Below are 26,809 nucleotides of genomic sequence, written 5' to 3'. Positions count from 1 at the left end.
CCAATCAGAAGGCTGTGATAAGCAGAAGGACAATCCTCCACCCTCTGAGCTGGGGTGAGTGAACCTTGCCCTGGAAGCCTATCACAGTTCCACCGCAACACTGTCCTAGGCCACACCATGGCCGGCCTGCTGTGCCTCCTCCTGCTCAGTGCCTCCCTGGCCAGCCTCCTGTCACCCGGGGGAAGTGGTAAGCACCCCTCGACCTCAGGCTACAGTGGTGGCCTCGTGGAGGAAGAGAAAGGGTGGGGAGCTGGAGTGATGCCCTTGAACCTCCACAGTGTATCAGTGATGGCGAACCTATGACACGCGTGTCAGAGGTGACATGCGAACTAAATTTTTTGGTTGATTTTTCTTGGTTAAAAGGCATTTAAATATATAAAATAAATATCAAAAATATAAATCTTTGTTTAACTATGGTTGCAAATATCAAAAAATTTCTATATGTGACACGGCACCAGAGTTAAGTTAGGGTTTTTCAAAATCCTGACACGCCGAGCTCAAAAGGTTCGCCAACACTGAGTAGATAGTGGGTGCCTGTCCCCTGTCAGAGGCTGATATGAGACAGCTGGGCTTGGTGGTCTCAGCCAAGGTAGCTTAGGGCCAGGTGTGCCTCCCTGTGGGTGGAGAGTCAGACAGCCAGTCAGAGGTCATAAAGACAGATAGAAACACATGGGCAGAGGAAGAGGGAGACAGAGAAACATAGACAGAAAGACAGAGACAGACACACACACACACACACACACACACACAGAGAGAGACAGAGGGAGAAAGAGAGGCAGAAAACAGAGAGGGGGAGATGAAGAAAGAGAGGGAGCGAAGGGAGAGGTGGCAGGTAGAGACAGAGAGAAGCCGCTTTCCTCTGCCAACATGAGCTGGGGGAGAGGAGGGGAGGGGTCAGTCCCAGGCAGAGAAGAGTGTCCACAGCAGGGCAGGGACGAGAATGAGAGAGAAGCTGGTGTTGCCACCCTCAGGCTGGCTCAGCCAGGGGGAGGGGCTGCCCAAGGCTGGCTCAGATGGGGGTGTCTGGACCTTCCAGGGCCCCAGGGCCTGTCCAAAGACAAAGGGCTCGGAAAGGAGAGAAGCAGAGCAAAGTCAGAAGAGAGAACAGAGGTGGCATCACCCTGAGGTTTGTCTGCATCCTAGGTCAAGTGCAAGGACAGGAGCCCTGAGGAGCGACCCAGGTGTGCAGGAGAGGAGAAAGCGGTAAAAAGTCAGAAAATGAAAGAGAAAAGCAGAACAGGGAAGAAACCCATGGAGGGGAATGAGAGGGGAGAAACTGCTGTGCGGATTTTATTTCAAAATCAGCACTTGGTATTGAAGCAGGTATTTGAAGTAATGGGGGAGGGGCCCAGAGATACTAGCAAGTTTGAGGCTGATGCTATTGGGGTAACACTGATGTCACAAAAAGAAATGAGGAATTTGGAAGGGAACGTGATTTGAGGTAGGAATGAAGGTAACCTTCATTGAGCACCTAATGTGTGCCACACTGGACACTGGGAAGTGTATACACTCTTTAAAACAACTCCAAGAAGTAAGCCTATGTCTTGTAATTTGCATTTGCCAATATTAAGTAGTAGGTGACCAAGGTGTATTGGAAACTCAGGCCTTCTAGATTCTGTAGTACTGGGTGTGTGTTTTGGTTTTGGATGTGGGAGTTTGGAGTTTGCGATGAGAGGAGATATCCACCACGATGAGAGAGTTGAAAGCAGAGAGCTGGGATGAAAGTTGGGACTAGCAATACCAACGTGGAGAGTATTATGGTGAAACTCTTAACTCTTCGGTGGAAAAAAGAGAGAGGAGTGCAGAGGGCGAGGAAAAGAATCTGAGGGCCTCCTGTACCACAATGGAAAGAAGAAAAGGAGTGGTGAGTGAGGGAGAGATAAGACTCAGGCAGAGAGTGGGGACAAGCCAGCTGCAGATAGAGACCACAGGGAGGACTCAGAGGCTCTCTGACCCAAGACGTTTTAACTGGCAGGTCACGGCTCATTAGTGAGTCATGAAATCAATTTAGTGGTGTTTTGCTTTTAATGAAAAATAACAGAATCAAGTAGAAAATTTTGTAATAAGTACTATTTTGTATAAAATTATAGTAAATACTATTTCTTGAAACTTTTGTTTTGTTTTTGTTATTGCTGTTAGTTTTCTTTGTAATTCTCACTTGAGGATATGTTTTCATTGATTTGAGACAGAAAGGAAGGAAATGAGAGAGAAACATCAATTGCTTCCTATGCATGCCCTGACCAGGGTCGGAACCCAGAACCTGAGTGTGTTCCCTAACTGGGAATCTAAACTGCCACCTTCTGGTGTCACGGATGACACTCCAACCAACTGAGCCACACCAGCCAGGTTGAAACTTCTGGGGTTGTTTTCTTTTGTTGTGTGTGTTTTTAATCATAACCTGAGGATATTTTTCCATTGGTTTTTAGAGAGAGTGGAAGAGAGAGAAATATCAATGTGAGAGAAACACATCGATTGATCACCTCCCTTACACACCCTGACCAGGGCCCAGGCCGGAAGAAGCCTGCAACCAAGCATGTGCCCCGACCGGAATCATACTGAGGACCCTCTGGTCCACAGTCTGATGCTCTATCCACTGAGCAAAACCAGCTAGGGCAAAACTTCTGTTTTAATTTATATTTGGGAGTCCTGGGACTTGATATAAATCATACCTTTAATTGTAGATCATGGTCAAAACAGTATCACAACTCCCCACTGAACTCTGACTTGAGCCCTTGCAAGGTGGGTGAGGCTCAGGGTGAGGATGAGAGTGGAGGGGCACAGCCTGAGCCAAAGCACAGAGTGGAGTAGTTGGTCAGGGAAAGGGAGGTGACAGTGGCCTGGAAACACTCTGAGAAGGGAGAGTTCAGGAGAGGGGGTTTGCATTGACCACCCTAAAGCTGGGTGTGAATGTGCAGGGAGGGTGGTAGTGGATTGGATGGGATGTGTCTACGTCTCCAGAAAAGGGTGTGTGGGGTCTAGAACAGGCACTGTATGTAACTCAAGGAGGAGTCATGAGGGAGGTGGGCGTTTCTTTCCCAGCTGCCCGGTGCCTGAGGAAGGAGTTCTCAGCCTTTTGCAGCAGGGAGGTGACCTGATACTTTGGTAAGTACTTTGTGTGCTTCCCTGTCTTGCAGTGTTCATCCACCGGGAACATGCCAACAGCTTCCTGGACAGGGTCAATTCATTATCTGAAGAGACAAAAAGAGAATACCTTGTAAGTGAGTGTGTGGAAGAGACTTGCGACTACGAAGAGATCCGAGAAGTCTTTGAGGACACAGAGAAGACGGTAAGGGTTGGTGAGACGGGGAGACCAGTAGTGGACGGTGCTGGGCCTGAATGGAGATGCTGTCTGGCCCCATTACCTGTCTGTGAAGGCTGTCAGTGTCGCCCACGCTGGGCCTTCACTCCATGCCCTTCTGTGCTGTGGCCTCCGCCACAGAGAACAGCTCAGGAGAGGCTTTCTGGGGTGGGAGGTGGGGAGCCTGTCTCCTTCTACCACTTGCAAGGCTTTCATTCCTGTTTCCTCGCCCAACACATATCTCCTTGTTTTGTGGGAAGGAAGCTGAGAAGGTATGGCCAAAAATTGGTTATAAGAATTATGAGAACTTCTGAAGGTATTGTTAAATCTATTCTAAAACATAACAAGTTTATTTAAAATTATTCATGCCCTTGGCCAACATCTCCCTGGACTGGGACACACACACACACACACACACACACACACACACACACACACACACAGGAGCCATTGGGTTTTGCCCAGATCCATGGCCACAGCCATATTTGACGTCTGGCACCTGAGTTGCAGCCTTCAGAGCTATGGCGCACAGGCACACGACAGCAAAGGCTTCCCTGAAAGTTGCTCATGAGCCTCACCCAGGTTGGGTAGGGCCCTGGGGAAACATGGCTGCCATGAGGATGTGAGGTGGCAGTGAATGGCGACGATGGAAACTGGGAAAGAATGAACTGAAGACACTTGAAAGCTGAAGAGAAAGTGGCCGAGAAGGAGGCCGAGCAGCAGCTCTGAGAGAGACAGGTAGGCCCGGCTGCTGCCACCACCACCACACCACTGACAACCCACAGTGGACCTGCCATCCACACTGCAGAACCCCTATCCACATTGCAGGCCCCCATCCCCACTGCAGGACCCCCATCCACACTGCAGGACCCACCCACACTGCAGGACCCCCATCCATACTGCAGGACCCCCATTCACACTGCAGGACCCCCACCCACACTATAGGACCCACCCCATTCACACTTCAAGACCCCATCCACACTGCAGGCCTCCCCATCTACACTCCAGGACCCCATCCACACTGCAGGCCCCCTCCATCCACACTGCAGTAAGCCTCCATTCACACTGCAGAACCCACCCACACTGCAGGACCCCCATTAACACTGCAAGACCACAGTTGAGCTCCCACCACATGCTGAGTGCTGAGGAGACCCGCACTACACAGGCTCCATGTAGACCCACTCGCTTGCTGCACCTGCAGACCACCTGACCAACATCACCTTAAGGGGTAGGTAGTCTCTATGCCAGAAGAGCCCGGGAGGTTCATCTTCTGTGCCCTTCGAGTACAGGTGAAGTTGCAAGTTATGGCCAATTCAAGGAATTTAAAATCAGAAGAATTTATTTATATCGATAACAGACTGCCTTGGGAGACATAATTGGAGTTCAAAAGAATCCTGGAAAAACAAAGAAGGGTTCGCAGAGTGTCATTCTCCACAAAATCACACTATTGCCTCCTTGCTCCTATATGTCACCTAATCCTCACTTTGGCCTCAAAGACAAAGAAACACATCATTGGAGATACTTGGGCTTGGACCTGAATGACTTTGTAAAGAAGAAATTATCATTTACAGTAATAGTATCATGTGTATAAGAAGATTTTGATAAGCTTGGATTCCTAGACATTGAAATTCCTAGGATAAATGCCATCTCTAGTGGAGATGTGCCCAAGTTTTTCATCACCTGGCAAAATTACCTGGACATGAACTTATATACAAGAATTGCTCCAGAACTCTGCCATAAGATGCTGGTGAGCAGTGGCATTGTCCCAGTTTGTGAAATTGAATGCCAGTTCCAGATGATTTGACTCTAATTCACCACCTGTGAATTTTACATGGCCTCTACAGATCATGATGATCTCCTGAAACCGTGGAGATTATGTCAGGGATGGTGAAGCACATTACAGACAAGATCACATCCACCCTCCCAATGGCCCAGAAGGCCAAACCCATCAGACTGACTTCACCCCATCTACAGAGTCAGCATGGTAGAAGCACGTGAGAAAGCCCTGTGAGGAACTAGCCTGCCAGGAACAAACCTTCTTCAGAACTGAAGATACTAAAAAACATTCTTAATAATACCTGTGTGGCAAAAGCTACTGAATGTCCTGTACCTCAGGCCACAGCCAGACTCTTTGATAATCTTGTCAGAGAGTTCCTGAAAGTGAGTCGCAGAAATCCGATATTCATCTGTGATCACCCACAGATAGTGAGATGTTTGGCCAAATGGACCACTCTGGGTCTCACTGAGCACTTTGAGCTATTTGTCACAAAGAAGGAAGTGTGCAGTACCTACTATGACTTAGACAGTCCCATGGAGCAGCAAGCAGTTTTTTAAAGAACAAAACAGAAGCATTTGAGACCTTGCTTCCTGGCAACTATCATCAGTTTTGCCTCAAATAAACTCTTAAAAATTTTGAAGGAGCCCTGACCAGTTTGGCTCAGTGGATAGAGTGTCAGCCTGCAGACTGAAGGGTTCCAGGTTCGATTCCAGTCAAGGGCATGTACCTTGGTTGCAGGCACATCCCCGGTGGGGGGTGTGCTGGAGGCAGCTGATTGATGTTTCTCTCTCATCGATGTTTCTTTTTAATATATTTTATTTATTTTTCACAGAGAGAAAGGGAGAGAGATAGAGAGAGTTAGAAACATCGATGAGAGAGAAACATTGATCAGTTGCCTCTTCCACATCCCCCACCGGGGATGTGCCCGCAACCCAGGTACATGCCCTTTGACCGGAATCGAACCCGGGACTTCTCAGTCCCCATGCTGACGCTCTATCCACTGAGCCAAATCGGTTTTGGCTCTCATCGATGTTTCTGACTCTCTACCCCTCTCCCTTCCTCTCTGTAAAAAATCAATAAAGTGTATTTTAAAAAAATTTTTGAAGGAAGAAAGAGAGGGAGGAAGAAGGGTAAGGAAGAGCAGATCAAAGGCACTGATGATGAGGAGGAGGCCGTGTTCATAGATGAAAAGCTCTGTACTGCCACGGAATGCCCACAGCTGGCTGGGGCTTGGGTAGTAACCGCATCGCATCACCATGTTTCTCACAGTCTCCAGTAACATTACAGAAGTACTTGTGTTTCCTCCCATAAAACCTGAAGCTAGGAAGGAGAATGTAGCAACCACTAATACATTGGAAAACACACTTGGCACTTCTGTCTAGAAAATAGTCATTGTAAACTGTGGGACTCAGACATCTTTGTATTTCTGCAAAAGATCAAGGTCTGCAAGGGATTCGTGTACGTTTCTATCCGTTTGACCACCAGTGTTCATTTCAGCCACCAGAAGAGAGAAGAGGCATTGGAGAATTCATTTTCACACCTTACCAAATACATGATTTGTCTATTTTTAAAAGTTATTCATAATTTCAAGAACTATTTTCACTTTTAAATGCTCTTCGAATTCACATATGCATAGTTTTGTGTATGAAATACATACACAAAATATTAATGAATATTTGTAATTCCAATCCAAGTTTAGGTACTACTTTTCACTCAGCATCATTTCCAAAACACTCTTCCTTATTTCTATATATAGCTACCATGCTTATAATTTTAAAGACCTAAATTAAATTCTATTGTATCAACACATTTACTTCTTTCCTGTTTGGGCCATATAAGTTGTTTTCATATTACTATCATGAAATCATGCACATGCATAGTTCTTCTGGGTTATCTCCTAAGAAGAGCAGCTGCTCCAAAGAGGATTACTGGATCAAAGGTTAGCAACAAGTCTGGCTCCAGGTACCATGGAGAAAGCACACTCCACCCTGTCTCCCACTGAATGTAACCACAAAACCCGGGTAGACTGCATGGAGCCGCTATTTGAGGGCCCTGAAAAGTACATAGCAGCAGTCATTGAAGAAAACGAGAATTCAAAGTACCACAGAATTGTGAGTTTATCATTTGTATCCCCTGCAGTTCTCCAGATATCACTCGACCTGAATCTAACGGATAATTGTACGAGTCCCATAGATCCTGTGGCAAACCCCCTCTCCTCAAAGTTCCATGCATCCACAGAACTTTCTACAAGATAGGCCATATCCTGTGTCCTAAAAACACATCTTAACAAATGTTAAAGATTGAAGACATATAAAATGTTATCCGACCATCATGAAATCAACCAAAAATCAGTAACAGGAGAATTTCTAAGTATTTGGGTATTAAACAGCACACTTCTAAATAATTTGTGGGTCAAAGAGAAAGTCTCAAAGGAAATTAGAAAATATTTTCAGCTGAACAAAAACGAATATACAACATAGTGCTTCTAGGGGAACTTACGGCATTAAAAGTTTTTATTGGAATAGAAGAAAGGTCTCAAATTGATATTCTAAGCTTCCACCTTAAGACACTAAAAAAATAAATAAATAAAGCAAAATAAAACCACAAACTGGGTGTCTTAAAATGCTTTTTCTCTCAGTTCTGGAGACCACAGGTTCGACATTAAGGTGTCACCAGGGTTTGTTCCTTCTGGAAGACAAGAGGGAGAATCCGTTCCACGCCTCTCTTCTAGCTTATGATGGCTGCCAACAATCCCTGGCATTCCTTGGCTTGTAGATGCATCACTCCAATCTCTGCTTCCATCTTCACATGGCCTTCTCTCCGTGTGTCTGTGTCCTTCTCTGTCTCTTATAAGGACCCCCTCATTGATTTGGGGTCCACCCTAATCCAGTAGGATCTCACCTCAATTGATACCTTACTTACATCTGCACAAACCTTATTTCCAATTAAAGTCACATTGTGAGTTTATACCTGAATTTGGAGGGTTGGGAGACACTATTTAACCTACTATAGACAGAAAAAAAATTTTTTAATCTGTGAACATTTTTTAGTTAATGCAGGCTCTTGATGCCCTGATTTGAGTTAATTACCAATGATCATTTTCTAAATTACCATGATTATTAACCAATAATTCATTTCTTTATTGAATCTTTGACCCAAATATTTCAACTAAAAACCATTTACTGGAGTAGCAAACAGAGCAAAGCATTTTTGGTACAATCCATTTCTTGGAGATTCACTTGAAAATACACTTTCAATATTCAACAGAGATGGTGATTGAAGCCACCATTTGCACCTTTATAGATACGGAAGATTTAAAAAACTTTCCTGTTTAGATTGAATAGATCTAGAGCAATTTGTTTTGGAAAATGACCTCTGTTTGGGAAAGTATCCTATTCAAGTTGAGTTATTAGGTTATAATTTGTTATAGGTGTAAAATGTCTGTGCTTTCCCTAATGTTCTTTAAAATATTTTTTTTCTCTTTTAGAATGAATTCTGGAATATATACAAAGGTGAGATGTTTTCTATTTTAATCTTAATTGAGAGGGGTTCATTATGATATTTAAGTTGGGAGAAATTGTGTTTGAACTTTGAAAATGCTTTCTGAATTGCCTTTCTGTTCCTGTTTAAATCCTATGTATTTAACTTGTTCCGTCTGTGCATTTTCATAACAGTTATTGTAAAATAGTTTTTTATAGTAACTTTACACTAATCCTAATGTTGCCACTTACACATAGATTTAAATCAGTATATTCTCATTTGAGAATACCAAATTTAGTGATAATATTTAAAATCTAAGTATATTAGGAAAAGAATAGAGTCTGAAAGATTGGACCCTATAATAAGGTAAGCATCTTGAGTCAACCCTTATACCACCTGAAATGGCATTAATCCTGACTAATGTTTATCCTGGCAACACCATTCAAATTTCTCAAAATGACTATTGGACTTATCTCTAAATTAGATTGTACAAATGCACCAAAGAATGTGAAGTCCCATGTTGGTGCTGGGCAGCTGTCTCTGCATTTTCATTTTACCCCAGAGCATTTGGAAACAGGAACCCTAACATCTCTGTTGTCCAGTGTCAGACAATCTCATGTCTTCCCCCTTCCAGACGATCCCATGTAGTCACCATCCTAGAGCTCTTCACTGTAATGTAAAAATGCTGTCAAACATTTCAGCAAAAATGGAAAGCTCAGCCAATGATCCAGTAAGATAACAGTATCATGTACACAGAGCCACAGAGGTGAGGATACAGTGAAGTTCAGTTAGGAGAAATTGTTTACAGGGAAACAGGAAGAAGTCCACGTTCATTCGAGTTATCTGAAAAAATGTGTGCCAAGATCAACACAGCAAAGTCATTTCCATGGTGATGGAAATTGCCCGCAAGCTTCGGTTTCCAAACCCTTTCTTTGCAGATGGTGACCAGTGTGAAAGCAATCCCTGCCTGAACCAGGGCAGGTGTAAGGACGGCCTCGGGGAATACACCTGCACTTGTCAGGAAGGATATGAAGGCAGAAACTGTGAATTATGTGAGTTCCTCTTCTCGGTAGGCCTTCAAGTCTGAGTTACCTGAAGAATCGAATGTGGGAAAGAGGGAAAAAGTCAAAATGTCCAAGGGAACAATCTCATGTCACTTCTGATGTCGAGTCTGTGCTCCATTATGAAGGGCCACTGTAGTCACAGAAAACAACAAAAATTAATGGCCCCACAATCCACTCAGTGTTGGAGTTCAGTGAAACACATAGTCACCTCATTCATGAAGCATGTGGCCCACTAACAGTAATGAGAATTGACTTCCTTCTTGGAGTAGAATGTATCCCGCATCATTGTCACTTATATTCCTGTGGTCCTGGGCAATGTTTCTAAATCACCACACCTCACATTTATTAGTGCAAGTGCCAATGCTAACTGTTTGGGATTGTCCAATTATAAAAATTTGGAACACTTAATTAATCATGGAAAAGTCACTAGGAGTTTTCCTAATATGCTGGTTAATTTTTAAATAAAAATTAGCTTTAATATTAAACCGGTTTTCCCTAAAGAGAAAGATTTGCTTTTCTTTTTATTACTTAATTTATAATCTTTGCAATGTGCTCTTGAACTAGATTACTTCAGAATTTTCTCTGCCGGGAATATCAACTAGGCATCGTTTCATCCCAATCCAGAGCTGCTGCTCTTACACACCTTTTGGCTCTGACCCCAGGGCCATGGTGAATGTTTTCTAAAGTTTCATTAACGTTGATCTTTGCATTACAATTACTTTTTCATCAAAACCCAAATGCAGAGTATAAACGGCCAGAGTAGCATCACTGATGTGAGTTTGGAGGTTGAGGTCAGTGCACACAGGAAGCAGGTGGGTGATTCTGGCTCAGGCAGAGCTGCGGATCTGAGGTCCAGGGAGACTCGGGTCCACACAGACACTGCGCCAAGAGCTTCCCGTGACCGAGGTTATCCTGTGAGGTGGTACGGCCTCCACCACTTTACAAGTGAGGAAACCCAGGCCCGTAGGTGGAAATAACTTCCTCAAAACACAAGTGACAGAAGGGCCAGTTTGGCACTCAGGTTGGCCTGCCTCCAGGATGTGGACTGCCTGTTTTGTTTCTTCTTCCCACCGCACTGGGGCCCAGACCTGTCTCTGAGACCCTTATTACACAGGGACTCTTCTAGCCTCAGAGTAGGTGGGCCTCTGGCCACTCCTCTTGAGCCCCAGGCCAGGAACCCACCCTCCTGCAGGCAGCCCTTCCAAGCTGGTCAGGACCTATGTGCCTTCTTAGCGCTGAACTTAAGACCCTTCCAGCCTCCAGGGCCCTCACTGGCCATGTTCAGATTATTTAAGGACCTCCTGGAAGGCTGGTGCCGGGGCCCGGCAGATACTCAGCTCTCACCCTAACTGTACGCCATGGTTTCCCCAGGCAGCCTGGGCTGAGAAGAGCACACGCACAGGCATGGTCCTGTCACCCCACCTGCTGCTCTGGGCAGCCCATCCTGTTTGCCCCAGTTGATGTGCATGGGCCATGTGGCTCCCGCCATTTGTTCTAGCCAGGGGCTGCTGTAGGGCTCACGGTGGGTGTATGTCCCCCTGGGGCTGCTGTCCTTCCTCCCGGCCAGCTGCAGCCTCAGTTTCCCCAGCCTGTCCTGAGAACCAACATGCGTCCCTTACAGCCATGCAAAAATTCTGCAGCCTGGACAACGGGGACTGTGACCAGTTCTGCAGAGAGGAGATCTCTGTGGTGTGTTCTTGCGCCAGCGGGTACATCCTGGATGAGGACGACAAGTCCTGCATCTCCACAGGTAGGAGGAGCATGGGGCCACCTCACAGGGCTCCCTGAGTCAGAGAGGCCAGTGCAGGACAGCTGGAGCAGCCGGGGTGGGCCGCAGACTTGGAGACAAACCCCTGTTTCTGGGAGCTGCCTGAAACGTGGGGCCGGCGATATTACCTAACTGCTTAGTAAATGTGCAAATTAAGGGAGCAACGCATGGAGGGCACTTTGCACAGTGCCTGATTCGTAGCAAACCCTAACTATGTAATGAGTGTGTGGAGGCCTGATTTGTACCCCTGGGTAGGACAGGAGGCTTGAGAGACTGGGAGTTACAATGAACCAAGATGAGAGTGAAGGCGGGTGAGGGCAGCCCAGGCCTGACTGTAGGTGATGGGGAGTTAGAAAGAGTTTGTCCTGGGTTCAATTCCGGTCAAGGGAACGCACCTCAGTTTCAGGCTCCTCCCCAGGCCAGACCCTGATTGGGGCTCCTGCAGGAGGCAACCAATCGATGTGTTTCTCTCACATTGATGTTTCTCTCTGTCTTTCCCTCTCTCTTCCACTCTCCCTAAAAATCAATGGAAAAATATACTCAGGTGAGGATTAACAACAACAACAAAAAACTAATTTAGGTTGTGTGGGCCTGGATGTTAATCACATTTATTTATTCTTTTCCTTGATAAAAGCCGGACATGATGAGTCTGGCCTAGAAGCTCGGGAGGGCATGGCCTATTAAGGGGCTGAGTACGGGCCAGGCCCTGGGGTCTCCCACACTGTAGAAAGGTCCTCCTATGCTGCAGGGCCAACCTGGAGCCAGTGGTGCTGAGGCGCCACTCCTTTCTCTCAGTCTCACAAAGGCACCAACTTGTTTTGCAAAGCCAGGTTCCCTGACTGACTGACAGCTTCAGCATCAACTGTTCGAGGCGGGTCAGTGAGGGTGAGGGTGTACAGATGCAAAGTCCCAGGCCCACTCCACAAGACAGGAATATTCCAGAATGACTGCAATTAAATAACATTAACTCTCTCAACATGTAAAAGACAATATCATTTACATCTCCATTGGTAATGAGATTTTTAAACTTATGCTGGTTCAACAATAGGGGGTAGACTGTAACATGCACGCAAATTTTGTTTAAATTCCAGGAATAATTACAAATCTATTTAATGAAGTGTGATATTTGCGGGGGGGGGGGGGGGGGGGGGGGCGGAGCCAGGTAAACTACTTCCTGATTCAGTATTTCAAAGGACAGTGATTCCAAATATCAACACCAAACTCTTTATCTCCAGCTAACACAGCACAAGTCTGCTGGGGGTGGGGAGGGCTCCTTCAGGTCCTGCTGGAGCCCTCGCAAACACTAAAAAGAACTACGTTCTGCTTATCTGATTTTTGGCATACCCACTGAGGCAGAGAGAAGCCATCTGTTTTCTTTTCTTTTTTAAATAAATCTTTATTGTTCAGATTATTACAGTTGTTCCTCTTTTTCCTCCCATAGCTCCCCTCCACCTGGTTCCCACTCCACCCACTACACTTACCCCCCACACACAGTGTCCTCATCCATAGGTGTATGCTTTTTGGCCAGACTCTTCCCAAACCCGCACACTCCCTTTCCCCCGAGAACTGTCAGTCCACTCCCTTTCTATGCCCCTGATTCTATTCTATTCACCAGTTTATTCTGTTCATCAGATTTTTTATTCACTTGATTTTTAGATTCACTTGTTGATAGATATGTATTTCTTGTTACTTTGGTGTTCATAATTTTTATCTTTACCTTTTTCTTCTTCTTCCTCTTCTTAAAGAATACCTGTCAGCATTTCATATAATACTGGTTTGGTGGTGATGAACTGCTTTAGCTTTTTCTTGTCTATGAAGCTCTTTATCTGACCTTCAATTCTAATTGATAGCTTTGCTGGTTAGAGTCATCTTGGTTATAGGTTCTTGCTATTCACCACTTTGAATATTTCTTGCCACTCCCTTCTGGCCTGCATAGTTTCTCTTGTGAAATCAGCTGACAGTATGGGTACTCCCTTGTAGGTAACTAACTGTTTTTCTCTTGCTGCTTTTAATATTCTCTTTTTGTCTTTTGTCCTTGGCATTTTAATTATGATGTGTCTTGGTGTGGTCCTCTTTGGATTCCTTTTGTTTGGGGTTCTCTGTGCTTCCTGGACTTATAAATCTAATTCTTTCACCAAGTAGGGGAAGTTTTCTGTCATTATTTCTTCAAATACGTTTCCAATATCTTGCTCTCTCTCTCTTCTTCTGGCACCCCTATAATTTGGGTGTTGGTACGCTTGAAGTTGTCCCAGAGGCTCCTTGCACTGTCTTCATATTTTTGTATTATTTTTTCCTTTTGCTTTTCCAATTGGGTATTTTTTGCTTCTTTGTATTTCAAATCTTTGACTTGATCTTGGGGCCCTCTAGTCTGCTGTTGGATCTCTGTATATTATTCTTTATTTCAGTCAGTGTATGCTTAATTCCTAATTGGTCCTTTTTCATATGCTTGAGGGTCTCACTATATTTCTCAGAAGTTTCTGGAAGATTCTTGAGTAGCCTTATAACCATGGTTTTGAACTCTATATCCAGGAGTTTGCTTTCCTCCATTTCTTTCATTTGTGACCTGTTTCTTTTTCTCCGCATTTTGGTTGCTTCCCTGTGTTCATAGAGTGGCTTTCTGTGCTAGGTGTCCTATAGGGCCCATTGGCTCAGCCTTCCCAATTACCTGAGGTGGACACTCTTGGTACACCTCTTTGTGGGCTGTGTGCACAGTTTTGTTGTAGTTAAGCCTTGACTGCTGTTGGTGTCACTGGGAGGAATTGACCTCCCTGCCAATTGGCTGTGAGGACCAGTTGTGCCTACATGGGAGAACTTCTGTGCTGGAGACACCCTTATGGGGCAGGACTTGCTTCAGTGTGGCTTTGGTGCTCACTGAGTCTGCCACCTTAGTGTGTCTCTTACGGATGTGAAGAGTTGTAATCTGGATGGTCTTACTCTGACCACTGGGTAGACTGGCTATTGGATCTCCAAGGGGGTGCAAAGTCACCCACTGCCTGAGGCCACCCAACAGGAGCTACAGAGAGATCTGCAGATTCCTCCTCTTTGTTAGGGGTTTGGAAGTGCCCAGATGAGGCACAGCTGTGAAGTAATGCAGGCTGCTGACAGCCTTGGGCTTTTTGGAAGCTCTGGGTTTCTCTGACCCAGCTGCAGTTTGACAGGTTTTTAGGCAGAGAATGGCCAGGCCATTAGTATGCAAAAGCCTCTGCACAGCTTGGGTGTGGTTGTAAATTGGGTGGGGTGTGGTCTCAGGAAGTCACAGGGCTGTGCAAACAGCAATGGTTGCCATCGGCCCTCCCCCAATAGGTCCCTGGGTCTCTATGTCCCTCCGCCCTGTGCAGGAACAATGAATTTTGCAAGCACCTCTGCGAGAAAGCCGCCCTCACGTTCCAGCCTGATGCCAGACAGTCCAGTTTCTCTCCGTATGAGTCTGGGTCCCCAGATTCTCTCCCAGAACTGGATTTCAGAGCAGTCAGGAGCTTGTATCTCCCTCCCGGTAGAAAAAGACAACAGCATACCCAGCTGCCAGCCCCTTTCACGTGAGCCTCTGTACCTCCACACTTCCACACCTCTGCACCTCCTACCGCACTCAGTGTGCTTTTCTCTTTCCTTCTAGTTGTAGAATTTCCACTCAGCCAGCCTCCCCGTGGTTCTGGATGCTATTTGTTTTGACTTTTAGTTTTAATGTGGTTGTGCGCAGCAGCAAGTCCAGGTGTTTACCTATGCCGCCGTCTTGGTTGTCCTGTTTTATTTTTTTATTGTTTTATTGCTTAAAGTATTACAAAGAGTATTACATATGTCTCCTTTTATCCCCGTCCTTAACAATCCCCTGGCCTCCCTTACTCCCCAGTGTCTTATGTCCATTGGTTATGCTTATATGCATGCATACAAGTCCTTCGGTTGATCTCTTACCGCGCCCACCCCCCCCGCACCCGCCCCCAACTCTCCCCAGCCTTCCCACTGTAGTTTGACAGTCTATTCGAGGCTGCTCTGCCTCTGTATCTATTTTTGTTCATAAGTTTATAATGGTCTTTATTATCCATAAATGAGTGAGATCATGTGGTATTTTTCCTTCATTGACTGGCTTATTCCACTTAGCATAATGCTCTCCAGTTCCATCCATGCTGTTTCAAATGGTAAGAATTCCTTCTTTTTTACAGCAGCATAGTATTCCATCCTGTAGATCTACCACAGTTTTCTAATCCATTCATCTACTGATGGGCACGTAAGCTGTTTCCAGATCTTAGCTATGGTGAATTGTGCTGCTATGAACATAGGGGTGCATATATCCTTTCTGATTGGTGTTTCTATTTTCTTAGGATATATTCTTAGAGGTGGGGTCACGGGGTCAAATGGGAGTTCCATTTTTAGTTTTGTGAGGAAACTCCATACTGTCTTCCACAGTGGCTGCACCAGTCTGCATTCCCACCAGCAGTGCACAAGTGTTCCTTTTTCTCCACATTCTCTCCAGCACTTGTCGTTTGGTCATTTGTTGATGATAGCCAGTCTGACAGGTGTGAGATGGTACCTCATTGTTGTTTTGATTTGCATTTCTTGGATGATTAGTGACTTTGAGCATGTTTTCATATGTCTCTTGGCTTTCTGAATGTCCTCTTTTGAAAAGTGTCTTTTTAGGTCCTTTGCCCATTTTTTGATTGGATTGTTTATCTTCCTTTTGTTAAGTTGTATGAGTTCCCTATAAATGTTGGAGATTAAACCCTTATCAGTGATAACATTGGCAAATATGTTCTCCCATGCAGTGGGCTTTCTTGTTGTTTTGTTGATGGTTTCTTTTGCTGTGCAGAAGCTTTTTATTTTGATGTAATCCCATTTGTTTATTTTCTCTATAGTTTCCAATGCCCTATGAGCTGTGTTGGTAAAGAATTTGCTTCTGCATATGTCTGAGATTTTGTTGCCTTTGGATTCTTCTAGTATTTTTATGGTTTCCCGTCGTACATTTAAGTCCTTTATCCATTTTGAGTTTATTTTTGTGTATGGTGTAAGTTGGTGGTCTAGTTTCATTTTCTTGCATATATCTGTCCAATTTTCCCAACACCATTGATTGAAGAGACTATCTTGACTCCATTGTATGTTCTTTCCTCCTTTGTCAAATATTCATTGAGCATATTGGTTCAGGCCAATTTCTGGGCTCTCTATTCTATTCCATTGATCTATATGTCTGTTCTTGTGCCAGTACCAGGCAGTTTTGAGAACAGTGGCTTTGTAATACATCTTGATATCTGGTATTGAGATCCTACCTACTTTGTTCTTTCTCAGGATTGCTGCAGCTATTCGGGGTCTTTTTTTATTCCAGATGAATTTTTGGACAGTTCGTTCTAGGTCTGTGAAATATGTCATTGGTATTTTAATGGGAAGTGCATTGAATTTATAGATTGCTTTGGGTAGTATGGACATTTTAATGATGTTGATTCTACCAATCCAAGAACATGGTATGTTCTTCCATCTGTTTATGTCTTCCTCTATCTCTTTTTTCAGCATCTTGTAGTTTTCTGAGTAGAGGTCTTTTACCTCCTTAGTTAAGTTTATTCCTAGGTATCTTAATTTTTTTGGTGCGATGGTAAATGGGATTGTTATTTTAGTCTCTCTTTCTATAAGTTCACTATTGGTGTATAGAAATGCCATAGATTTCTTGGGGTTAATTTGTATCCTGCTACATTGCCAAATTCATGTATTAAGTCTAATAGTTTTTTGATGGAGTCTTTAGGGTTTTTTATGTATAATATCATGTCATCTGCAAATAAAGACAGTTTTACTTCTTCTTTCCCAATTTGGATGCCTTTTATTTCTTCTTCTTGTCTAATTGCAATGGCTAATACTTCCAGTACTATGTTGAACAGGAGTGGTGAGAGTGGGCATCCCTGTCTTGTTCCTGTTCTTAGGGGAAATGGTGTTAGTTTTTGTCCATTGAGTATGATGGTGGCTGTGGGCCTGTCATATATGGCTTTTATTATGTTGAGGTATGATCCTTCTACTCCCACCTTGCTGAGAGTTTTTATCAAAAATGGGTGTTGAATTTTGTCAAATGCTTTTTCTGCATCAATTGATATGACCATGTGGTTTTTTTCTTTCAATTTGTTTATGTGATGTATCACGTTTATTGATTTGCGGATATTGTACCATCCGTGCATCCCTGGGATAAATCCTACTTGGTCATGGTGTATGATCTTTCTGATGTACTGCTGGATCCAATTTGCTAAGATTTTGTTGAGGATTTTGGCATCTATGTTCATGAGGGATATTGGCCTGTAATTCTCTTTCATTGTGTTGTCTTTACCTGGTTTTGGTATTAGCGTGATGCTGGCTTCATAGAATGAGCTTGGAAGTGTTCCTTCCTCTTGAATTTTTTGTAGTAGTCTGAGGAGGATAGGTTTTAGTTCTTCCTTGAATGTTTGGTAAAACTCCCCTGTGAAGCTGTCTGGTCCTGGGCTTTTGTTTGCTGGAAGCTTTTTGATGACTGCTTCAATTTCTTCCATAGTTATTGGCCTGTTGAGCTTTTTAGATTCTTTCTGATTGAGTTTTGGAATGTTATATTTTTCTAGGAATATGTCCATTTCCTCCAGGTTGTCTAGTTTGTTGGAGTAGAGTTGTCCATAGTATTTTTTAACAATCATTTGTATTTCTATGGGGTCTGTTGTTTTTTTGCCTCTATCATTTCTGATTTTGTTTATTTGGGCCCTCTCTCTTTGCTTCTTGGTGAGTCTGGCTAGAGGTTCATCAATCTTGTTTATCCATTCAAAGAACCATCTCTTTGTTTCATTGATTTTATGTATTGTTTTTTTGGTCTCTATGTCATTTATTTCTGCTCTGATCTTTATTATCTCCTTCCTTCTGCTCACTCTGGGCTTTTCTTCTTGCTCTCTTTCTAATTTTTGAGATGTAGAGTTAGATGATTTACTACCATTTTTTCTTGTTTTTTGAGATAGACCTGTAGAGCTATAAACTTCCCTGTCAGGACTGCTTTCATTGTGTCCCATAAGTTTAGGATTGTTGTGTTTTCATTGTCATTAGTTTCCAGGATGTTTTTAATTTCTTCTTTGATCTCATTGGTAACCCAATCAATATTTAATAACATGCTCTTCAGCTTCCAAGTGTTTGAGTATTTTGGGTAGTTTTTATTGTAGTTTATTTCTAATATTGTGCCATTGTGGTCTGAGAAGATGCTTGGTATGATTTCAATCTTCTTGAATTTGGGGAGACTTTGTTTGTGACCCAATATATGGTCTATTTTTGAAAATGTCCCATGAGCACTTGAGAAGAACGTATATTCCGTGGCTTTGGGGTGAAATGTTCTCAAGATGTCAATTAAGTCCATCTGATCTAGTGAGTTATTTAGGATTGCTCTTTCTTTGCTGATTTTTTGTCTAGAGGATTTATCCAGTGTTGTCAGTGGTGTGTTAAAGTCCCCTAATATGATTTTATTGTTGTCAATCTCTCCTTTGATATCTTCCAGGAGTTTTTTATATATTTGGGTGCTCCTGCATTGGGGTGCGAGGGATCCCCACAGGGATCCTGCGCTCCTGCATTGGGTGCTCCTGCATGTTTATCAGGGTTATATCTTCTTGTTGTATTGATCCCTTTAGTATTATGAAGTGTCCTTCCTTATCTCTTGTTAAGGCCTTCACTTTGAGATCTATTTTTCAGATATAAGTATTGCCACCCCAGCTTTTTTTTCATTTCCATTTGCCTGAAAGATATTTTTCCATCCCTTCACTCTCAGTCTGTGTGAGTCCCTTACTCTGAGGTGGGTCTCTTGTAGACAGCAAATATATGGGTCATGTATTTTTATCCATTCAGCCACTCGATGTCTTTTGATTGGAGCATTTAGTCCATTTACGTTTAAAGTTATTATCGAAAGATACTTGTTTGTAGCCATTACTATTTTTTGTGCTTGTTTTCTTTCTTAGCTTATTATTTCTTCTTTTTACACCTGTCCCTTTAGCATTTCTTGCATTGCCGGCTTGGTGGTGATAAACACCCTTAGCCTTTTTTTGTCTGTGAAGCTTCTTATTTCCCCTTCAATTTTGAATGATAGCCTTGCTGGATAGAGTATTCTTAGATTCAGTCCTTTGCTTTGCATCACTTTGTAAATTTCCATCCATTCTTTTCTGGCCTGATGTGTTTCTGTTGAGAAATCATTTGATAATCTAATGGGAGATCCCTTGTATGTAACTTTCCATCTCTCTCTCGCAGCCTATAAGATTCTCTTTGTCCTGAACATTTACCATGGTAATTATGATGTGTCTTGGTGTGGGTCTTTTTGGGTACACCTTGTTTGGGATTCTCTGTGCTTGTGTGACTTTTTTCTTCCCCACCTCAGGAAAGTTTTCTGATATTATTTCTTCGAATAGGTTTTCTAATGCTTGTTGCTCTTTCTGTTGTTCTGGCACCCCTATTATTCGTATGTTGTTTCGTTTCATGTGGTCCCATAGCTCCCTTAGGCTCTCGTCCTGACTTTTAATTTTTTTCTCCAATTGCAGTTCAGTTTGGGTGTGTTTTGCTTTCCTGTCTTCTAATTCACTAATTCAGTCCTCTGCTTCGCCTAGTCTACTGTTGAAACTTTCAATGGTGTTTTTTATTGCAGCTAATTCACTCTTTATTTCTTCTTGGTTCTTACCTAAGTTATTGAGTTTTTCATCCATTTCTTCTTGATTCTTGCATAAGTTGTTGATTTTTTCCTCCATCTGGTTTATGCACTTTAGGACCCTTAATATAAATTCTTTTTCTGTCATGTTGCGTGCCTCTGTTTCACTTAGCTGCTTTTCTGGTGTTTCCTCCTTTTCTTTCCTTTGGGGGTTTCTTTGTCTACCCATGTTTGATCTCACCGACATATCTAGATGTTGAGTCGTTCAGTGGCTGCTCCTTGGGTGGCAGTGGCTCCTTGGGTTGCGGTTGCTCCTCGGTTGGTTGTGGTAGCAGCTGCTCCTCAGTTGGCAGCAGCTCCTCTGGTGGGTGCTGTTCATAGCTGTGGAGGCTGCTCTCGGTTGTCCTGTTTTCTGATGGCCTCCACACCTCTCCCTTTCTCTCTCCGCTGTAGGCCCCTCTCTCCGCCTCATTTCCTTAGTTGGTAATAATACAGAAAGGAAGCTTTCTGGTATTTGCTGACATCTCCCCTGAGCTTGGTGATTTTAAGGGTAGTCATCCCTGTTAGACATTATCATACAAAGCCGTGTTGTGCTGTGCTCCTTCTTATGCCTCAGGTTGTTTGCATGTATTGCCCCTTTTTCCCAGAACAATTAAAAAAAACAACAAGAACAGTATTCCATTAGAAAATGTTCACACACACAGCAGGGTTGACAGGATTTGACAGTGAGCACCCATATGTGCCTACCTGGGTTCTACAATTAACCTCTTTGCTTGCTTCATTGCCTGCCTGCCCCTCTGTGTCCTCTAGCCACTGTCAGTGTCTGTAGTATGTGGGTGCGTTTTCCAAGTAGCTTGCAAATATGCCCTTCAATGCTTCAGTATCCTGGTCAGTTCCAGAGCTGGTGTCTGCAGCAGGTCCTGTAGGTGAGACTGACACACAGTGTGGGCACTGACAGAAAGGGCACTTTCCCTGCATCATGACAGTCACGTCCACCTTGTAATGCCACCGAGATCAAGACACAGGGCACTCCGCACCCCAAGAGTTCCTCACACCCTTCCCAGTTACCAAGCACACTGTTCACGCTTCCCCAACTGCAGTTCTCCAGGCCCTCTGACGTGACCCGTAACCTCTCTCTCTCTGGCCACCCTATACCTCCTGCTGATAATGAACTGTGCATGCGGTGCAGGGAGGGTTTCACTTTGCTGAAGCCCCAGGCCATTGATTTTTCTTCCAGAGCCTTATCCCTGTGGGAAACTCACTCTGGCACGGAGGAGGAGACCGGGGTCCCTGACCGCCCACAGCAGCAAGGATCCTCCCAAAGACGGTGAACACCTGGATGCCACCATGAACCCTTTCAGTGGAGATGTGGATCCCATCACAAACCCTTTCGATGGAGACCTGGATCCAACCACAAACCCTTTGGATCTGCTGGGCTTGAACAACACACAGCCGAGCTCAGCAGAGGAGAACTCACTTGTCTGGATAGTGGGAGGGAGGGACTGCAAAGATGGCGAGTGTCCCTGGCATGTAAGTGCTAAGCAAGTTTAGTGAGTTAACTGGATGGGTGACCCATTCTGGCTGGGCACTGCAGGCACAGACATAGAGGCCGAGGCCGGGATCATGATGCCCGCCACACATGTGGCCCTCAGCAGGCTCTGAGCTCCCATGCTGAAGGAACCTGAGATGAGAAGGAACTGGGAGCTTGCCTACACCCTCCCCCCTGCTGCCCATTCCCATCCCATGCTCAGGATCTGAGCCCTCAAACCTCTCCTACAGTAGAAGGAGAGATGGGGTGCCAGCTCAGGCCTTGGATGAGCAGGTAAAGGGCAGCTTCCCTGATTGTGGGTGAGGTCTCTGCTTGCTCTTCTGTTCGACTGGAGGCAGAAAGATTTACTCTCCTTGTTTCATTTCTAAATTGGTAAAACTTTTTTTATTGAAACACCTAAATTCTAATGAGGAAGAGAGTACTTTAGAGCATCAGTTCTCAACCTGTGGGTCGTGATCCCTTTGGGGGTCGAATGACCCTTTCACAGGGGTCGCCTAAGACCATCCTGCATATCAGATATTTACATTATGATTCATAACAGTAGCAACATTACAGTTATGAAGTAGCAACAAAAATAATTTTATGGTTGGGTCACAACATGAGAAACTGTATTTAAAGGGCCAGAAGGTTGAGAGCCACTGCCTTAGAGAAAAATACACCGATTTGTTATCAAAGGTAAAAAAAAAAATCCTTTTGTTGGTCATTTCGACTTAGATTGGCAGATTTAGCAAATAAAAACACAGGACTTCCACTTAAATTTGAATTTCAGATAAGCAATGAAAAACTTGTAATGTAAGTATATACCAGATATTACTTAGGACATGCTATTATACCAAAAATTATTTGCAATTCATTTGGTTCCAATTTAACTGGATGTACTCTGTTTTATCTGGCAATCCTAACTTGGACTTAATACATTTTTAGTGTTCAAAGCCAAAATGGCTTCTCCTACAAGCAAAATCCCAGAGCTGCCAATTACCTCAGCTCACCCTCATCTGCAAGCTACACGACAGCCATGCATCTGTCTGAATTATCAAGAGCCAATACAGGACATTTCAACATCTAGTCATCATTCACCGAACGTGTATTTATGGAGAACTTGCATGACCAGCATAGAGTTGGGGTTGTGTGTGTAGACTGTGAGATCATCAGAGCTGTGTCACTGACATGTGGAAATCGAGATCTGGGAAAGGGAGGTGAGGTCCACCCAAATGACCACAATTCAAGTTGAGGTAATAAAGACCACCAAGGTGGTACCAGTGGGTGTAGAACGAAGTTCCACTCGGAAGACTAGGACAAGTGCCCACCGGGTGGAGGTGTCAGCTCTGGGGGTGGTTTTAGATGGGACTCCAAGGGCAGAGGGGGCAGGGAAGGGGACTGGGCAGAAGGATCCTCACCAGCCGGTTCCTCGATGAGTCTGTAGGGATTCATGATTCTTGCTCTCCCGGTTCCAGTCTGCACAAGTTGCCTCATCTCCATCTTTAAGAAGAACAGATGGTGTCCAATCTTAGAAAGACTGGCTCTCCCTCACTCATCACCCAAGTTGTATTAAGAGTTGATAAATTATACCAAAAAAAAAAGTGCAAAGAAACATTACAGAAGTCTCCTGACTTATGATGGTTCGACTTTTACAATGGTTCAGTTTTACAATGTTATAAAAGTTATACACATTGATCTTTCCCGGGTTCTCCGTGTGCTGTATGATACTCTCTCCTGATGCTGGCAGTGAGCCCAGCCAGGTGATCAAGAGGGTAAGCAACCAGTACTTCACAGTGTCTTCAACTATTGTATTCTAAGCGCCATTAAGGTGTGCTATGCTAAGCTATGATATTTAGTAGGTTAGGTGTATTGAATGCATTTTTTACTTACCACATTTTCAACTTAAAATGGGTTTATTGGGACGTAACCCATCATAAGTCAAGGAACATCTATACTACATACCAGACAGGAACATCTTTAAGAATTCTTTTAGAACTTGATGTTATTTGTTTCATTTACCCACACATATCCCTATCTAGTAACTGTTGCTTAAAGGATGTGGAATTCCCATAATAAAGGGGAGAAAAAAATGCTCCAGCTCGGAATTTGCACGCTCAGTTCTTCGGGAGGAAAGAAATATAGGAGAATTTTGGGTGGTGGCTTTCACTTGCCCCATCAATGCTCACTCCCAGGTGGAATAATCCTTACTCCCAAATCCAAAATCAGGGTGAAAACCCCTTACAGAAGTAGGCACATAGATTCCACAGAAATTAACCTTGACGGTGTCCTTCCATGAGCTGTGGGAGATTGGCTTGAATACTGGATCCCTTCTAAGCCCAAAAGTGACACAAGGGTAGGCAAGCATTTGTCCATAGACTGGCTTCTGCCTGGTCTGGGGCATATACTTCATAGCCACAAAGACAATAAAGATCTTCAACACAGTGACAATTGTTAATCTGGGCATAACTCTTTAGAGAGTGCTGTGACAGAACCAGAACAAATAAAAGACTAGTCATTGTTAGCGTGAGTTTGTAGACCAGGCGGGGAAAAGGCAGGTAAATTATGACACAACTCTACTCAGTGGCTAGCACTTGCCACTTAGTAGGACCCCAGCAAATGTCTGTAGAGTAAATGAATAAGTGGGTCTGTTGCCTGGTGGGTAAAGCAAAGACCAGAAGGCATGAGATGCTGCCCACACCCGTGCTGTGGAACCAGGGAGTGGCGGGTTAGGAGGAGATGGGAAGGTGGGCTGGGGTCAACCATGAGGCACCTCTTAGAGAGAGAATGTGCCAGGGTCTAGGACTGAATGGCCAGGGGGACAGGTGTGGTGAATGCAAGCTCAGGTCTACAGGACTGGCCATGTTGGGCCATAGCCCGAGTGGTCAGGAGAACACTGTAGGTGAGCTGGTTCCGGCCTTGTGTTCTAGTTTGCAGATGCCACAGCTCTCTCCTTGGAAAGGGCAGTGGGGTGGGGGTGGGGGGCAGGAGTGAGGGTGCGGGAGGCTCAGGTGGGCACACAGCTATAGGAGAGAGATGCCCTGATCCAGGCAGAAGCAATGAAGGGGAAGGCTTGAATTACAGGTTCTAAATTTCTCTTCTCAGAAAGTCAAGTTCAACCTGTTTGGCCCTGGTGTTCTCATTGCAGGCTCTGCTCATCAAGGAGAACAATGAAGGCTTCTGTGGAGGCACCATCCTGAATGAGTTCTACATTCTCACTGCTGCCCACTGTCTTGACCAAGCCAAGCAATTCAAGGTGAGGGTAGGTAAGTGGCACCACAACCCTCACCCCTGCAGGGCCCTCTGTCATGGCCTAATTTTCAGAGACAATTAGAACTGATCAAATTTGTTGGAAACACTAGATAAAATTACTGGAATCCAGGCTGGGGGTGCGGGGGTGGGGGGTTTCACAGATGAAGAAGAGAAGGGACAAAAGGAAAAGGAGGAGGGGGATGAGGCAGAAGCAATAAGGAGGAGGAGGAAGAGAGGGAGGGGGGAAGAAGGAAGGAGGAGTGGGAGGGGAGGGAGAGGAGAGCTATAAGGAGGAGGGGGAAGAGAAGGAGAGTAGAAGGAGGGGGAGGGAGAGGAGAGCTATAAGGAGGAGGGGGAAGAGAAGGAGAGGAGAAGGAGCAGGAGGGAGAGGAGAGCTATAAGGAGGAGGGGGAAGAGAACGAGGGAGAAGAGAAGGAGGAGAGGAGAGTATAGAAGAGGGGAAGAAAAGGAAGGAGAAGAAAGAAGAAGAGGAGAAAAAGAAGGATGAGAAGAAGAAGGGGGAAGAGGAGGAAGACAAGAAGGAAGAGGGTAAAGATGAGAAGAGGGGAGGTAGGAGGAAAATGGGCAGGTCTAGTCAGTCTTTCTAAGCGGACAAGTCTCTGTTGTCCTATCCAGCCCAGTTCTCCTCCATCATGGTCCTCCCTGAGGCTCTTGGTGTCCATGCCCCAAGTGCTGGGTCTCCTCTCAGCGACCTTTCCTCTGGGGAGCCCTCCAGAGCCCCTTCGACGATCTGCGCACTGAGTCTCTCTGCCCCTTATATTTTTGTGTGGGATTATTTCGTAATGTCTGTCCTTCCCTACCAGACTCTAGAGCTATCCGATGAAAGACACAAATGTGAGCCACATGAATTTTAATGTGCTAGTTACATTAACTTTTCCACTATGCATTTTAAAAGCTTACAGGTGAAATTAATTTTAGTAATATATCATATTTAACTCAACACGCCCAGAATGTATCAATATGTAATCCATTGTAGACGTATTTATGAGCTATTTTGAGTATTATTCTCACTCTAAGTCTGAAATTTGACACTCACAGCACATCTCCGTTCAGACCAGCCACACTTCAAGTGCCCAGTGCCCCTGTGGCTAGTGGTGGCCTCTAGAGAGCACGGGTCTAGAACCTCAGGCCTTCATCTCCCTTTTGTCCCGGGCACTCAGTACCTCCTCGTTAAATATGGGTACACAAATGAGTGAACTAGAAGTCCCTGAAGAACTGAAAGTACATAGAAAAATGTGACTAAAAATAGTGAAATTGAAGGTCATTTTAATTCACCTCTTTATGATTTCTTATATTTTTCAAATTTCCTAGTGACTATATAACTTTTTTTTTTTAAGTAGAAAAAACAACAATAGCTCCTTTAAAAAGTAACCCACCAAGAACGCATGGCCGAGTGGGCTAACACGGCCGTGCTCTCACCATTTTCCAGGCGATCGAAACACAAAGGAGGAGGACGGCAACGAGATGGTTCACGAGGTGGAAGTGATTATAAAACACAAAGAGTTTGACAATAAGACCTTTAACTGTGACATCGCCCTCCTCAAGCTGAAGACACCCATCAAATTCCGCATGAACGTGGCCCCCGTTTGCCTGCCAGAGAAGGACTGGGCCGAATCCACACTCATGACACAGAAATCGGGCATCGTGAGCGGCTTCGGGCGCATGCACGAGATGGGCCGCACGTCCGTCACCCTCAAGATGCTGGAGGTGCCCTACGTGGACAGGAACACATGCAAGCTGTCCACCGGCTTCAGCATCACCCCAAACATGTTCTGTGCCGGCTATGACTCAAAGCTCGAGGGTGCCTGTCAGGGGGACAGCGGGGGTCCCCATGTCACCCGGTTCAAGGACACCTACTTTATCACGGGCATCAACAGCTGGGGAGAAGGATGTGCACGGAAAGGAAAGTTCGGGATCTACACCAAAGTCACCAACTTCCTCAATTGGATCGAGAGGTCTATGAAAAAACCAAGGCTAGGCGCTAGGGTGAGCCGGAGGTCACTGCTGCTCCCGTCATTAGATTAA

The 26,809-nt window shown here is 44.6% G+C and overlaps 1 protein-coding gene and 1 long non-coding RNA gene across 2 annotated transcripts in view; one reads left to right on the top strand and one right to left on the bottom strand.

Moving 5' to 3' along the window:
* Window positions 1–117: 117 nt before the first annotated feature.
* LOC308514598 (coagulation factor X-like) lies at window positions 118–26,809 on the top strand (the record flags this gene model as incomplete). Its single annotated transcript, XM_081084800.1, has 8 exons — window positions 118–187; window positions 3,135–3,286; window positions 8,563–8,587; window positions 9,494–9,607; window positions 11,241–11,369; window positions 21,224–21,516; window positions 24,660–24,777; window positions 26,214–26,809. The coding sequence occupies 8 exons, from the start codon at window positions 118–120 to the stop codon at window positions 26,807–26,809; spliced, it is 1,497 nt and encodes a 498-aa protein (XP_080940926.1).
* LOC308514602 overlaps window positions 2,693–26,809 on the bottom strand; it is a 56,936-nt gene continuing 32,819 nt past the window's right edge. Inside the window, exons 3-4 of the long non-coding RNA XR_013995599.1 lie at window positions 22,933–23,014; window positions 2,693–3,188 (exon numbers count right to left, since the gene is read on the bottom strand). This is a non-coding gene — a long non-coding RNA (uncharacterized lncRNA). The remainder of the gene's footprint in view (window positions 3,189–22,932; window positions 23,015–26,809) is intronic.

The sequence above is a fragment of the Myotis nattereri genome (genome assembly GCF_964212035.1).
Source record: "Myotis nattereri genome assembly, chromosome: 2".
Taxonomy (NCBI): Eukaryota; Metazoa; Chordata; class Mammalia; order Chiroptera; family Vespertilionidae; genus Myotis; species Myotis nattereri.
This window is presented reverse-complemented; position numbering and strand designations above follow the sequence as displayed.